The sequence below is a fragment of the Chlamydotis macqueenii genome, chromosome 2, assembly GCF_036417535.1.
Source record: "Chlamydotis macqueenii isolate bChlMac1 chromosome 2, bChlMac1.mat, whole genome shotgun sequence".
Lineage (NCBI taxonomy): Eukaryota > Metazoa > Chordata > Aves > Otidiformes > Otididae > Chlamydotis > Chlamydotis macqueenii.
Window position 1 is genome coordinate 15,249,045 of NC_141557.1, and position 14,856 is coordinate 15,263,900.

The window sequence follows — 14,856 nt, forward strand, 5'->3', positions numbered from 1 at the left end:
ACTTCTGGCATTCACCAATTTCAGTAGGAATTATTTGCAGTGTTTAACTATACCAGCAGACTCTAGAGTGCAATTGTTCCGATCACACACAGGTGCCTACTTTAAGATGAGATTAATTATTCTCCAGACTCCTTTGACTGTAACAAATACAACTCCACTGATTCTCAAGGGAGCTCAGACATCTACCCTTGATGTAGGTACATATTAACAGACGCCCAATGAACCTCTCCCCTGACTTTTGGCTATGCCTGTTGAGATGAATCCCATCCGGTCTATCAATTTCTGCTGTTCCTCAGAAATAGCATTCAGTATAAACTGGACAACCTCATACAGCTTCACTTTGACCACCCACTGGGAACTTTACTGGACCTGGAGAAGCCTCTGTGGTTGAATGTGATTAGCAATGCACGGTATGAGTTTGAACTTCCAGTTTCAAGCACCTAGAAGCAACCACGTTGCTCACTAAGCCACTCCAGGCCCTGACACTGGAGCAAATCCTGAACTTGTGTGATTTGGGGAACCAGAAACTCCCTCGTATATCTTCTCTAAGCCTGAATTTTGCACAGTATAATAAAAACAACTTCAATAACAATAAAACATTTTAACACACAAGCTTTTATTTCATTCTTTTTGCACAGCTATTATTCCGTACCTTTCTCCACTTTTACTTCTGTGCTGTGACTCAGAGATATATTTTCATGCTGAATGTAGAAGTGATACAGTTTGAAGGACTATGCGCAAGAAGAGGAAAGTGATAGACAGTTTAAATTCACAGGGAAGTAGTGAGTCTAGTCTGGCAAAGAGCAGAATTAAAGGATCAGTTTGCTCAAAACAAAACTAACTTTGTTCTTCAGTAATGTTGACAATCAGATAGTTGTAAAAAATTGTTCTTTACTTGCAAACTGCTAATACAAACAATAGGCACACCTGAATTTTTGTCACAGCTTCCCTTGGATGATCTCAGAGATACAAATACTGAACACTGCAACGACCATGTGGCCAATGAACAGAGCAAAGTAAAAAAGCATGCCTTGACCACAGTCCATTCTGGCTAATGCGATTTACAAAAATAATCTGCTGGCAAGATGGAAAAATCTCACAAATTCCTCCCCAGCTTTTCACAATAAAACAAATTATCTTCTCTGAACTGTGGGCAAAAGTTCCTCCTTAAGGCAGAGAACATTCCTTTGTAGTGTCATGGTAAAACAAGTTATTCCCTGAACTTCTGAGAAATCTGGATTCCTTTTTCTGTATTCTTTACTTTCTGTGTTCCCTTTGCAATTGATTTTCCTTACAATGTGCAGTTATATAAATAAAAATGGCTCATCTGTTAGTTGAGTCAGGAGAAGGGGAGTGAATTGACAAGTTCATGCAAAAAGCCCACAGTATCTGCACTTTGTTAAAAAGTGCTTTTGTAGTAGTGAGAAAGAACAGAAAGGAGGAATTGATTGTGTGTATATGTGTAGGTGGTAAAAGTACTTTTAGATGGAGGTGAGGAGGCTAGAAGCTGTCAAAAACCTGAGAGAAAGAGCAAAGTAGACAGGAGATGCCCCAGGTAATGTGCTTTGTATCAGACAAGTTGAACCATTTTATAAAATACACTTGTAAGTAGTATTTGAAGTAAAATAAAATTATTTTCTACTTATATCAGAACTGTTTGCTGAAGTGGGTTTCTTTGTCTAAATTCAGAAAGGTTTCTCCGGTGCATATCATTACCGAGGTTGTAAGACCAAACACAAAGAAAAAGTCTCTGAAAAAGGAGTGAAAACCCAAGGAAACAGCAAAATGAGCCATGCGGGTATTTGCAGTTCCTGCCTGCTACATGTGAGAAAGCTTTTTGTACTTGCCTTCTCAGTCACTTCCGAAAGAATCAACGTAGTTCATAATGAGATTAGTCTGTTTGGTAAGGAGGGGCGGCAAACAACGAATAAACAACCCGGATTTAATACCGATCATGTTTTGAGCAGCACATTTCTGTCGGTTACCTAACGTCAGTCCTGGTATTATGAGTAACAGGACGGCAATGTCCAATCTCAGATATGCACTTTAAATCGATTAAAACATGACACGCATCTAGAATTACAGCAACTGAGGCATAAAATAATGGGCAGCTGAACTTGTAGAGATTTGAAATAGCAAAAAAGTAAAATAGGAATTTGTCCTTCAAATTTAATAGGCTCAGATTTTTATACACATGACCCTGCTATTTCAGAACTATGAATCTAACGAGAAAAAGCATCCTTCCTGTGTCTAATACAAATACCAAAAAAGGATTTTTCCAAGACTGTATTTTCAAAACTATGGAACTTGTTTTCTATGGATTTGTGGTTTATGATAGATTGTAAGTATCGAGTCAACTTTTTATCCACAATTGTGGCATTTATAATGCCACTTTCTTATGTGGCTTCTCCTCCACCTCTATAGGGCTGCCTGCTTTCACAAAACTTGTGGGAGCTTAATTACATTTGAGACAACTCCCTTTTGGCAAACATATTTAAATTTGGACAAAGGTTTTGAAAGTTCAGGGTAACAGGACAGACAGACACTGTTCAAACACTGACTTTTAATAAGGAATCAGTTTACAAAGACTTGTCTTTGTGTGTGAGTCATGATATAAAACATTCAGAATGCAATGGATACATTAATTAAGAGTCCTGTAGTTTCTACCATGGCTCTTGTATACTACATAAAGCAATTATGGTTGGCAACTCTTTCAGTCCAAGATTCAGGAGGTCACTGCATGTACTGGATCGTTCCACCCAACACATACATACAGTCCCATCTGAGGTCTCAGTATGACAGTCATCCTAGATCTCCGGGAAAAACAAGTCACGGTGAGTGAAGGTTGTGAACTCTAGCTCCTTCTACTCCAGTGAAATGACAGAGAAATCCTTCATAGGCAGAATACGCAACAGATACTAAAATTGGAACTTGGGCTGGACAGTTTATTTGTAATGTGGAATCTTTCATGACTGCACTTGAGCAGGGACTCAAAATTACATATCTTCTGGCACCTTCGGCTGTATTATGCATGTTGATATTATGTGGGACCATTGGCTCAACGCTGACTCAGAGGGAAGAGTGCCTCCGACTGAATCACTAATGCCATATCCTGCAGCACTCTAGCAAAGCCTTGGCAGTAAGGAAAGATAATTACAATGTGGTTACTTTGACTGATTTTTGAGATGCTTTTATGTACACCTCAGGCATGTCAGTAGGCAAAATGCAGTCAGTTTGCTCAGAAATACCCAAGTGCCCTAAGTATATTATTTTCTACCACAAAACTGAGCATAGAGATAGAATCCTATTAGACAAAAACATCCAGCTGAATACTGTACCCTGAATTACTCTGTATATTTTTCACATAATTTACAAAAGAATAAGTATGAACACAAAACTACTGTCCTTTTACATGTTTCTTTTGCTTTTTTATGACAAATAAGGGAGATCTATATACAAGATGTTGTTTCCCTTACAATAGAAATACTAATCTCTAGTCTGTTTTTCCAGACTCTGAATAATTGTTGAACGAGGCGGTGTGACAGTGGTATCAGCCTTACAACATCTCCAGAACTTGAATAATGATGTTTTGTGGACAGACAGCCCAAAGTCAAATGATGCTATTTTTGTCTTTCCTTCAAATAGAGTTTCCGTTTCTCTTTCTCTTGCTTGCATTCTTCAAGTCTCTTCCCATGGCTTTTCTTTCCCCTCAGCAAACCTGTTCTTCCCACCTTTTGAAGATTTTACTGTCTCCTTCCTTCTTCTGTGTGTTAAAATAAAGAAAAAGTTAGGGCCAACATTAGTCTTGATTAGATTCATAGAGCGCAGTTTACACATCCCCGCGCCATTGTTCAGGATGTTTGCCGATTCAGTCAGATATCCCTGTATCAGTTACAGTCAGTTCATGTTTTCAAGGTTATCTTTGCAACCACGAGGACTAGATACCATTTTTTTTTTTTTTAAGAGAAAGATAAGATTACTTACAATTTGAAAACGCTGTGAAGGCCACATAAACGTTCCCAAACTGGATGTCTGACAACTTTTACTAATATAGGAAGAGCTGCCAAGCAACTTAACTCAGAATAACTCTATAGGACTATTTCTTATTATTTCTTTTTGGTCAGACTATTTAAAAATTGTGGTTTCTTCAGTTATCAACTATTAGACACTCAGACAGACCCCTGGTTGCAGCGAGGAAGGGGCATAGTTTTTGTTTTCCATCTGTTCTTTTTATTAGGGACAGAAAGGCCTCGATATTTCGCGTTACCATGTGAATTAGAAAATGATCTTATCACTCTGCAGTCGCACGGGATGGCTTTAGCAGGCTGTAGTGAAGATGGACGGCAGAACGGACGGACTATCCTGAACGCTCACCCATTCCCACTCGTGGCCGGGATCCGCTCCGGGGGCCCGCACCGGCCCCTCCACCTTTCCTGTCGGTGAGCGGGCAGCGGAGCCGGCCTCCCGCCCACGGCAGGGCCCCGCCCGCCCGGGAACCGGGGACTCTCGGCTCGGGCGGCCTCCGCGGCAAACCCGCCCGCACCCACCCGCGCTCTACCCCGCGGCGGCCCCGGCAAAGCGCCAGGTCCCCGGGGAGGCGGGGCTCCGGGCTCCGTGCACCCCGCAGCTGGCTCTGGCTGAAGCCCGGCTGCGTCGCCCATTGAGACCCCGGCCCGCCCCACACGCCCACCGCAGCGCTCCTCGGGGCGAGGCCCCAGCGCCCCCGCTCCACCGCCACAACCCGACCGGACCCAACCGGACCGGCCCGGAGCGGCGGGAACCGCTCTGCCCTGCGCCAGCCCCTGCGCCCCCCACTCCCCGCCACGCCCCCTACCTCCGCCTGCCCCCGCCCCTCGGACCCCGCCCCCGTCACGTGACGGAGGAAGCGGTGACGCCGTGCCCCGGAGCTGACACTCGGTGCGGGGCGGGCAGGCGTGGGGGCCACGGCTGGCGGGGCGGGGACCGGAGCAGAGCGGGAGCAACCAGCGCCGTCACCACCGCAACCGGAGCGGGGCCCAGGCTCGGCCGCGCCGCCGAGGCAGGTGAGGGGCTGCGCCTCTCGGCCCGGTGGGGGGAAGGAGGAGGAGCAGGAGCGCGGCGCCGCCGGGACAATCGGGCAGGGCAGAGCAGGGCAGGGTAGCCCTGCGGCGGGCGGAGGGCACGTCCGGGCCGGGGCCGGCTCACGGCGCCGCCCGCCCTCCTGGGGCGCCGCCGGGGAGCGCCGCCCGTGGCCGGCGGGGGGTCTGGGCGGCGCCGCCCCGCGCTGCCCCCCGTGGCGGCGGCGGCTTCGTTCCCCAGGCGCCGCTGCGAGCGACGAGTCGGCAGCGGCGGAAGGGAGCTCCGCACCTGGGCGCTGCCGGCGGGGCGGCCCGACCCGCCGTGTGCCGCCGCCGCTCACCTGCTGGGGCCGCGGCCGGCGGGAAACAAAGGGAGGCGGCGGGCAGCGGCGGCTCGGCGGCCTTTCCCGGAGCACCCCCCCACCCCGATCCGGGAGGGGCGTTCGGCGGCCTCCGGTTAACCGGGGTTGGTCTGGCCGGGCGAGTCGGTGCGGGTTCGTCGCCGGTCGGTGGAGTCAGCAACTCGACAAAAGCCCGCGACGAGGAGCGAGTGGGGTGGCGACGGGCTGGGAGCCCGGCAAGGTGCGGGGTGCTGCAGCGCGGCTTGAGGAGTTTGTTCTGACAGCTGTTTAAAATGCGTTGCTTATCCCGTGCTCTGAGTCACAGGCAACTATTAAATGGTTGCTTGTTATGCCCTTAATTTTTTAAGGAAGTGTGAACTCTGGGAAGCTAGTTCGCTTAGGTTAGAAAGCGAGCACTCCTCCCATCTTCCTAATCTCTGAGGAAGCAGTAAAGGATTAGGCTTGTTTTCCTAAAGCTTGTAAGTTGCCTGTGTTTTGTGTATATTTGCCGTTTGCATTTGCGTCTATTTTTGTACAACTTTTGCATGCCCTAGATGCACACTTCGCAGCCGGTGGTTTTTACAGGCACGGGTGAGGGCCGGTTGTCTGCATGAAAATACCAGCTGAGGAGCTCGTGTTGCTGGGGAGAGTGGTGCCCCTTGGGAAGAAAGGTACGGGCTGGGTTGAATTCTGACAGGGTTATTGTGGGACCGGCCTCCCACGCAGTGGTCATGCGCCTGGCACTGCCCAGGGAGCAGCAGAATCGTAGAATCCAGTGAGCTGGAGCCAGGGTATCTCATCTGGCCTGAACTGCTGAGAATTTATCCTAATTTAGCTTCAGTAATTGAGTTTATTTCTGTATCAGGACTCTGGAAGGGTTCATTTCAGTAGTGGGTGAAGTTTGATGCTGAAAATGGAAAAAGATTACACAAGTCAACTGCTGCTGCTTTGTAGGACACCGTGAACAAGGTCACAGGAAGAGTTTTAAGGCGATCCTTGGTGGCGTTTTTAATAAGTTATCTTTTGTTTGTATTATGAAGTAAGTAACAATTCCGTAGCCATGGTGAGTAAGGTTTGTTCCAAGAGGAAAATAAAAGAAATAGCAAAAAGTCTCTTTAGCATATCTCAAGTTCTGGAAGATGAGAAGGAAATAGTCTGTGCCTGATAATTTAAAAAGAGAGTTATGAAATGCTTATTGTGTATCTTGTGATGTTTTTTTTTGGTCTGGAGTTCTAGGATAATGCTGGAATTAGGGGTGAAGTTGGAGCTCTCCAAACCAGCCCACCTAAGGGGGCTCAGGCTGTCGCTGCCGGTTCTCTGGTCTGGTGAGAAAAGTTCCCGGTTTGTGTGGAAGTACGCGAAATCTAGCCAGAGGCAAATGCTGGCCTGCAAACCCCCCCACCCCGATGCCACGTTTGGGCCCTGCCCTGGGGAGCGGTCCCCCCCGGGCAGTGGCTGCGGTGGGGTGGGGTGCGGGGCGCGGTGCGGTGCGGGGGGGGCGGAGCTGACCTCTGCAAACACCGAGGGTTGCCAGCCTGAGTCAGCCCTGGCTGAGCAAGAGGTGGGAACGGTTCCCGTTGGAAGTCGGAGCCTGAAAAGATTTGCACGTGGGGATGGAGGGATGGCAGGATCCGGCCTCTTGAGTCTGGTTTTTGGTGTTCATGAATACGTTTTCTTGTTGTCAGAGGGGCCATTCATTGTTATTAATCTCTTAATCAGGTATTGAGGCTTTACTTAATCTGTTGAAGCTTACAGATGTCCTCTGTGGAAGTAAATAATTTTTCATGCTTACCTCCTTTAATTAGGGTTCTTCAACCATCTTTACCAAAGTGGATACTATCCAGCATTACAGATACTGGTGAAGAAAAAAAAATTGGAATGAAGTTACAAGGTCTAATCTGCCATATCGCTTCAGTTGTTGACTAGTAGCACAATGAAGTCAGTCCAAATGTCAATATTGTGCATTCGTGTCTGAATTATTCTAAGACATAGGTTTGGCCAACGCTTCCATGGCTCTTTAACCCAAGGTCTATGAGATGGATACATGGACCCTTGAAAGGACAGGACAATTGGCTATCCCCTGGGCTGCACACAGGGTACACGAAGTCTACCTTCTGTGCCACAACAGCGGCGTTAAAATTAAAACAAAATAAAACTTAACGCATTTGGATCTGTGAAATTGAGGCCATGGTAGTTGTTTGCAGACTGGCAGGGTAAATGGTGATATTTGTTAAACTTGCTGAGAAAGATTTCCCACCTATACCGTAGGTATCTCTTGCTTCTCTCTGTTGAAGTGGAGAATTGCAACCTTGCTTGATCCTGATGATGTGATTTGTTTATAAAACTGTTTTAGCATTCTGCCCAAACATGGAACAGTCTGCCTCTTTTTGATCATCTGTTCAATGCTACCACATGTTTGCTATTGACTTGATAATTTTGCAGCTTGGATGAAAGAACAAAAATTGTGCTGCCTCTTTTTTTTTTTTTTTTTTTTTTTTTTTTTTTGGAAAGGGTGAGGCTGCAAAACTGACTTCAAAAGTGGATAGAACTGTTTTTGTAGCTACTGTATTTTATTTAACTTGTATTTCTCGAAATTCTGTTATTTTTTAAGCATAAAATGCAATTTACTGAACCTGTCTGTCTTGAAAAAATGCTAAGCATGCATTCTCGATAAATACTTATATGGAATTGGCAAAAGATTAATGAAAAATCCAAGCTTTTAAACACTCAGTAGCCCTGTGGGAAACTGTAGGCTTATGTTCTCTTTTTGGTTTCTGTATGGGAGAAAGAAAAATAGTGTGAATGGGTCCTCATCCTACATTTCAGCTTCCAAGGGTAGCAGACCTTAGAGGTAGGCTGTAACTCAGAAACACTTTCATTTTTCTGGTAGATGACCTTGAAGCTGTGAAAGGGGTTGGTAGCAGCTTTGAAGAAGTGTTGGGAGGAGTTAGATTTAGTAGTGAGGAGAAAAAAAAAAAAATCATTTGCATGGCACTGCTTCCAAAACTAGGAAGAGAGTGGGAATGGCTGCAATTTGTTCATGTTTACCTTCTGCTACAGTTGCTAAACAACTGCAGAGCTGCACTTAAAAATACCTATTTATGTAGAACAGCAGGTAAGCAAGTTGCTTTGTATGGAGGCTGTAAATAGACCATAATGTTGTGAATGTCAATGTACCATTTTATGGTAGAGAGAGTGTTCTGGTTTTGTTAGTGAGGGGGGGACTAAGGTGGTAGAATCCTAGCATTCTTTTCTAGTGCTTTGCGTTCTTAATGTCAGCTTTGCTGAATGTGGTGCCATCATTCCTTCTGACAAGTCCTCAAAAAACCTGTAAGTTTGACCTTGTGATTCCATTGGGAGTCTTGTAAACGATGGTAGCTTCCAAGTTACCTGTAGGAAGTGCTTCCTGGAGGTAAAAGGTGGACTCTGGGAAAGAGAAAGACGCAGTTTTAAAGATGAGCACTTCTGTCTTGGCATTGTGCTTGAGCTTTTTAGCTTCTTTTTCTACTGAGTTATGTGGGAAATGTATTTTTTGTTTTATTTCCCCAAGGCTTAGACCTAATAGCAGAAATAGTGAAAGAAAAATTGGAGAACTGTTAGGAGTTTCTGCTTCAACTCTCCCCAGAAATACTTCTTTTTGTTGTTGTTTCTGTCCTTAGCCCTGTTTAGGGTAGCTGAGTTCACTCTGCATGTGTGTGCCTGCATGGAATTGCATTAGTTCCACTCTGTGGCAGAGTAAACACTGCGAATCTTATCACAAAGTCTTAACTTGCAGAGCTGCAAGTTTCTACATAATTTTTCTCATTTGTGAAACTTATTTAAAAAAAAGAGATGTATTTGTTAATCTTTGTAAGATTAAATGTAGCAGCATTTTACTTGAATTCTCTTATGTTCTATTTGAATGCTACTCCTTTACTTCCATGCTTTGATTTTAAAGATTGAGGAATCATATCTTTCATGTTAATTTACTATGTTGTGTTCAGTTTAAGTTGGCAAGACTGATGCTTATCTACTTAGGAAATGTGACATTGATGCTACATGAGTAAATAGAGAGAACTTGTAGTTCGTGGCTGCGGATACAGTGGTAGTTGTCTGGATTGCAGGATGCTGAATTGCTAATAAAATGCTTTCTAAGATTTTTGTGTATTACCCTTTCATTTATTAACCATTTTTGGTTTTAGTTCATAATCCTGTTTCATTATTGTTGGGTTTTTGTTTGTGTTTTCTGTTCAGGGCCTTAAACTTTCAGTTAGATCAGGTTTTCTGTAAGGTAAATACCGCAGAAAGCTCTCTTAAGAGCAAAGTAAATATGTGGAATTAAAACCACTGAAACCAAAGTGTCTTGGAGATGATAAAAACTCTTATTTAATACTGCCATGGCTATAGATGAAATTCTATGTTGCAGTTATACTAGCAACTTAAAGAAATACATTTAAAAGTGATTATACCAAATGTTTTATAGACCATAGCTAGATGCAGAAGCAACATGATCTGCAGCCTGAGCCAGTGTGGGTTGTGTAGCTCCCTGGTCGTCATCCTCTCCAGTGAGGTGAAGGTTAGCAGGCTCCGTAGAGCACGCAGTGCATGTGGGTCAAGGATTGCCAGCCCGTGCTGAACCTGATGACAGAAGTGTAGCTTTGGAGGAAAGTTGGAGGGAATTTGTAAGGAATTTTCAGCACACTGAAGGAACTGTTGAACTGAAAGAGGAATCAAAATAAGCAAATAATAATCTTCTTCTTTTGAATATTTTGGTTAAAACCAGTGTAACACAGTTCTATGAAGCAGTTAAGCCTGTGTGTAAGCAAGAGATTGACTCGCCTGGTCCCCCCACCAGCCCCTTGGTGATCAACATTGTTGAGTAATATAAACAACAGGCCTAATGTGCAACTTGATAGTAGGCGTGTGTGAATAGGAGAGTCAAATCAGTGACTGAGTTGTTCTACTGACTTTCTGTTTTGTCACTGAGAAAGGTATCTGAACGTCTTGCATTTTTCCATCAATTTATTAGTCTGAGGTTGATGTAAATTGAATAGGCAGGGTTATTTTGGAAGTTATTTTCCTCCGAAGTGCTCTTAGACAATTACTTTATTACATATATATATTTGTGTGTTTTGTTTTTTTTTTTTCTTTTCTTACAGCTCTGATTATTAACAGGAAAAGAACACTTGTGAAACAGAATGTGGCTTACCTTTTGCCGTAAAACGTGAAATCTTTTCAAGTAGAAATGGCTGATAAAGGTGGGAAGATACTTCCGGGACAGTTGTACATTGAAGTGGAGTACGACTATGAGTATGAGGCCAAGGACAAGAAAATTGTGATTAAGCAAGGGGAGAAATACATTTTAGTGAAGAAGACTAATGATGATTGGTGGCAAGTCAAAAGAGATGAAAATTCCAAACCTTTTTATGTGCCAGCACAGTATGTGAAGGAAATACCACGAAAAGCGCTGATGCCACCTGTTAAGCAAGCAAGCATGCTGCCAAATAATGCTTTGAAGTTGACTCATGGATTACAGAGGTCAAGTGAAAATGTGAATAAGTCACCAGAGCTTTCTAGTTTTGGAAAATCTTCTCCAGTTCAAGTGTCTTGCTTAGTTCGAGATGCCAATCAAAATTTGGGACCAAATAGTAGCGCCGGCCAAACTCTTGGTTTGAGTCTGGACCTTACCCAAAACAATGGAAAACTTAACAATGAGTTGCAATCTCCCAAGGTTTCCAATCAGTATAGAACCATCTCTATGGGTCATTTCCCATGTCCAGAGTTCCTGGAAATAGAGAAGACCAGCTTTTTGCATGAACAGTCCTGTGATTCAGCAGGAGAAGGCTCAGAAAGAATTCACCAAGATTCAGAGTCTGGAGATGAACTCAGTAGTAGCTCCACAGAACAAGTGCAGGTAAGCTAAAGAAAAAAAGGTCCCTGTAGATTTGTGTGGGTTTGTTTTCTGCTTTCATTTCCTTTTTGCTATAATTGCTTGGTACTGTGTTGAGTTTTATTCCGAAGAAATTCAGATTGTTTAAGTAAAAATGTGTTGTCTCAGCATGAACTGGTTATTGCAGTCTAAACAGTTGATCTGGATAGCTCTCTTCCTTGCAGAAATACTTTACTTCGGGGATTCATTCCATGTGATTCCTGTGATTGACTATTACAGAAACACTTTGTTCTTTCTTTGTTAAGATTGTTTTGAGATGCCACTGAATTTGGTTTATGTTTTCTTCTGGAGGAAGGGAGCCCACTGCAGTAACTCCTTACTTCTTGCTTGTTGAAATGATAGTGCTAGTTACTGTAGGCTTTTCCTAAGTGTGTGTGTAGATAGCGTAGGAGCTGTAAATTGATGTATTAGTACGTTTAATAGTTTAAAAATGGTGCACTTAAGATTTATATGGAGTTTAATTTCTGGCTTGATTATTTTATTGGTGGACTCTTGTTGTAGTGAGTCAGCCTTGCCAGTTCTGCTTCTCACAACTTTACTCTGGATTAAAAATCAAAACATGTGAGTTTGTAAATTACTATGGAAGAATTTCAGGAATGATATACTCCCACTTCAGGCTAAAACTGAGCATTGGTGGCCTTTTTTCCTTAGTAAAGTGGTTACTCTCACTTCTTAGTGTTGTGTGTTTTTTGTTTTTTGTTTTTTGTTTTTGTTTGTTTTTTTGTTTTTTTTTCTTTCTTTTTAACAGGCCTCCACCCCCGACGAAAGATTAGCACTCTGACTTAGATAATCAGGTCACTTCTGTATGGGTAGCCAACTTAATTAGTCTACTTGTAATGCCAAGTTTGTTCTTGAACCACTGATATATGTGTCCCTACACGTATTTACGTATGTGTGTATAAAGATAATTCCCCCACCTCACCCTCCATCTTTCTGTAGGGAGATGTTAAATTATTTTAAAATTCTAAGGTGTTAAAAGCTCCCTGCTCTTGAACTTTCTTACTCTCTAATGTGAAACTGTTGTTGCTTGGGTACAAACTGATTGTTGTAGGAAACCCCATTTGCCAGCATGTATTCAAAGGAACTCACTCAAGTGTGGTGTTCAACTAGAAGTTGGTGCTAACTTTGGAAATAAAAATCTTATCATGGAGAGCTGTGAATCAGTACATTGCTGGTAAGACACAATTAAGACAAAGCTGCTTAGTTAACAAGTGAGCATAGGAAGATCTTAAAGATACAAGATTGACTGGGTGGTTTATGTAGTCTTGAACTGTATAAGCTTGGGTATATGTATTTATTGAAATACTCTGAATCTGTAGTTTTTCAAATCTTATTTCTACTCTTGGCCTCATTCTCGAAATTCAGAGTTTTGCTAGTTATGGGATTTCATGCCTCTAATACTTGTATATTTTATGACAATTTTATTTTAAGTTTTCCCCCCTCTGCAAATAATAAGGAACAAATAGAATTACTGAATTTAATTTCTTTTTTTTTTTTTTTAGTAATTTATTGCTTACACCATGTGAAGATTGATCAGTTTTCTTGCAGTTTCTTTACAGTAGTGTCCTAGCTCACTGTGGTTGATATGAACCACTTCGGACTTGGAAGGATAAAATAATAGTTAGATATTTATTTTAGAGGCATGTGTAGTAGCCCATCTACTGACGTAGTAATTGATTGCCAAACAAATTATGAAAATACTGAGGAGTGTTTAGAAAGTATATCCTATTTAAATAGTCTACCACAATAAAGATTATATTGTGTGTTAAGACAGTTCCTTCTACTTGGTTGACTACAGTGTGATGTGTCTTCTTCTCTAACATACATTAAGTTGAAGTTACATGGGTGTCTTTTGTCAACAGTAAGAAATGTATGGCCTGCTGCTCAGTTTCCACCAGACATTGTGGCTGTTGTTGCAGTGAAACTTAGTATTTTCACCTTTTTCCTCCCCTCCAACCCCCCCAAAACCTACTTGATGCAATGCTACAACCTATTTGTAAGTTTGGTTTTGAGTGGGGCACCTATGCAGGTATTTGTAGACTTCACTGAGTTATGGAAAGTCTGAAGATGGGAGTTTTCACAGTGCTTAAAAGTTACAAATCCTAAAAATGCTACATTTTGGTTGTGGAAAAAGCACGGCAGTTTCTGACTGATGTTACTGAAGAACTTGTGATTATCGTGGTCTTGGCTGACCAGAGCGCAGATACTCACTGTGCCTTCCAGTTGTATTATTTCAAAACTATGAAGTAACTTAATCTGATTGTGCGCAATCACAAGCTCTTTAATACAATGAAAATATTTGACATTTAGTAGCTGTAGGGATTAAAGCAGTAGCAGCACTGATGTCACCGTTAGCTCAGTCTAGATATTCAGAATGCCAGCCTTCTCGCTGGAACAGCCCCGCATTTTTTTAGAGTTCTTTCAATAATGAGCATTGTTTAGTAGAAATCAGCTGTGCAGAAATTAATGGCTCAGAAAGCTGTTTTTATTGCTCTTAGTCTGCAGTGAGAACATCAAGTTCCCGGCTTTCACGCACAAACAGGATTTCACTTCACAAGACAGGCTGCAGTTCTCCCTCCCCTGCCTGCTGTGGAGTTCAGTTTTATGCAGTCTGCATTGTAATAAACTCTAAGCTACAGGTGTTTTCTCCTAAATTTGTAAGATTAGAAGCGAGAATGACCATTATAATACCTTTGTGTAGGTGATTTTTGGGGGGGATTGAGGTGACAGTGTTCAGCCCTAGCCCAACCTTCAGTCTGTTTTAAGTATCCTGAATACAAATGTGTGAGATGCAGAGGAATGCTTCTATTATGAGATTCTTCTAAGAGATTATTACATTACTTTCTGAAGATTATCCTCCTCCTTTCCCGTAATGAAGTGCAGGTTCTGCAGCTGTACACTCTCCAGTTTATAAGCTTGCTGGCTGTGGAAATACTGGAAGATCCAGAGTCTCCAAAGTACTATAGTAAGGAAGGATTTTTAGCAGCTGAAGTGGAGGATAGAGAGGTGACGGTGTGAGCAGGAGAATTTGCTGATGAAGACATAAGCAAATGATCTGGTCAAGAGAAAGATCAGGACTGGGTAATGAATGTTCTTGATGTTTTATGCAAAGAAATTCCAACTATTGGGTGCAACTCTGGTGCATGAGGTGTTGTAAGAATTGGGTGTTAGTTTATGGACTTGAACTGTGGGATGGCTGGAGGTAATTAGAGGAAGTAGGGCTTGAGAGGAAACAAGCTCCAATTTAACCAGATTTTAATCCTTGGTGGAGATGGTAACTGCAGGTAGAATTGGACGTAAACGAAACCGTTCATGAGTGCACAGCTGGGCATAAGAATCACTGAGACAGTGGTGGTGCTTGGTGCCCTGAGAATCAATTAAATTCAACTGAATTTTAGGAAAATGGTGTCAGATGTGATGTCTTGATTCTGCAGGAATGGCAGAAAATACTCCTCAGAGAGGCCAGGGATGGGGGAAAAAGGAAAAGTTTGAAAAATGAGAATCCTTAGCAGAAGACAGACGACACTTG

At 42.9% G+C, this 14,856-nt stretch overlaps 1 protein-coding gene across 6 annotated transcripts in view; it reads left to right on the top strand.

The window, feature by feature from the left end:
* Nucleotides 1-4,903: 4,903 nt before the first annotated feature.
* The window catches only part of ARHGAP12 (Rho GTPase activating protein 12), a 74,932-nt gene continuing 64,979 nt past the window's right edge, over nt 4,904-14,856 (top strand). For 5 of the 6 annotated variants that reach the window (XM_086742044.1, XM_086742046.1, XM_086742045.1 and 2 more), the window contains exons 1-2: nt 4,904-5,042; nt 10,537-11,291. In XM_086742044.1, the coding sequence (XP_086598170.1) occupies nt 10,623-11,291 (669 nt within the window). In that variant the 5' untranslated portion in view covers nt 4,904-5,042; nt 10,537-10,622. Of the gene's footprint in view, nt 5,043-10,536; nt 11,292-14,856 lie in introns of those variants that run through there. The other variant, XM_086742049.1, reaches the window with a different exon arrangement.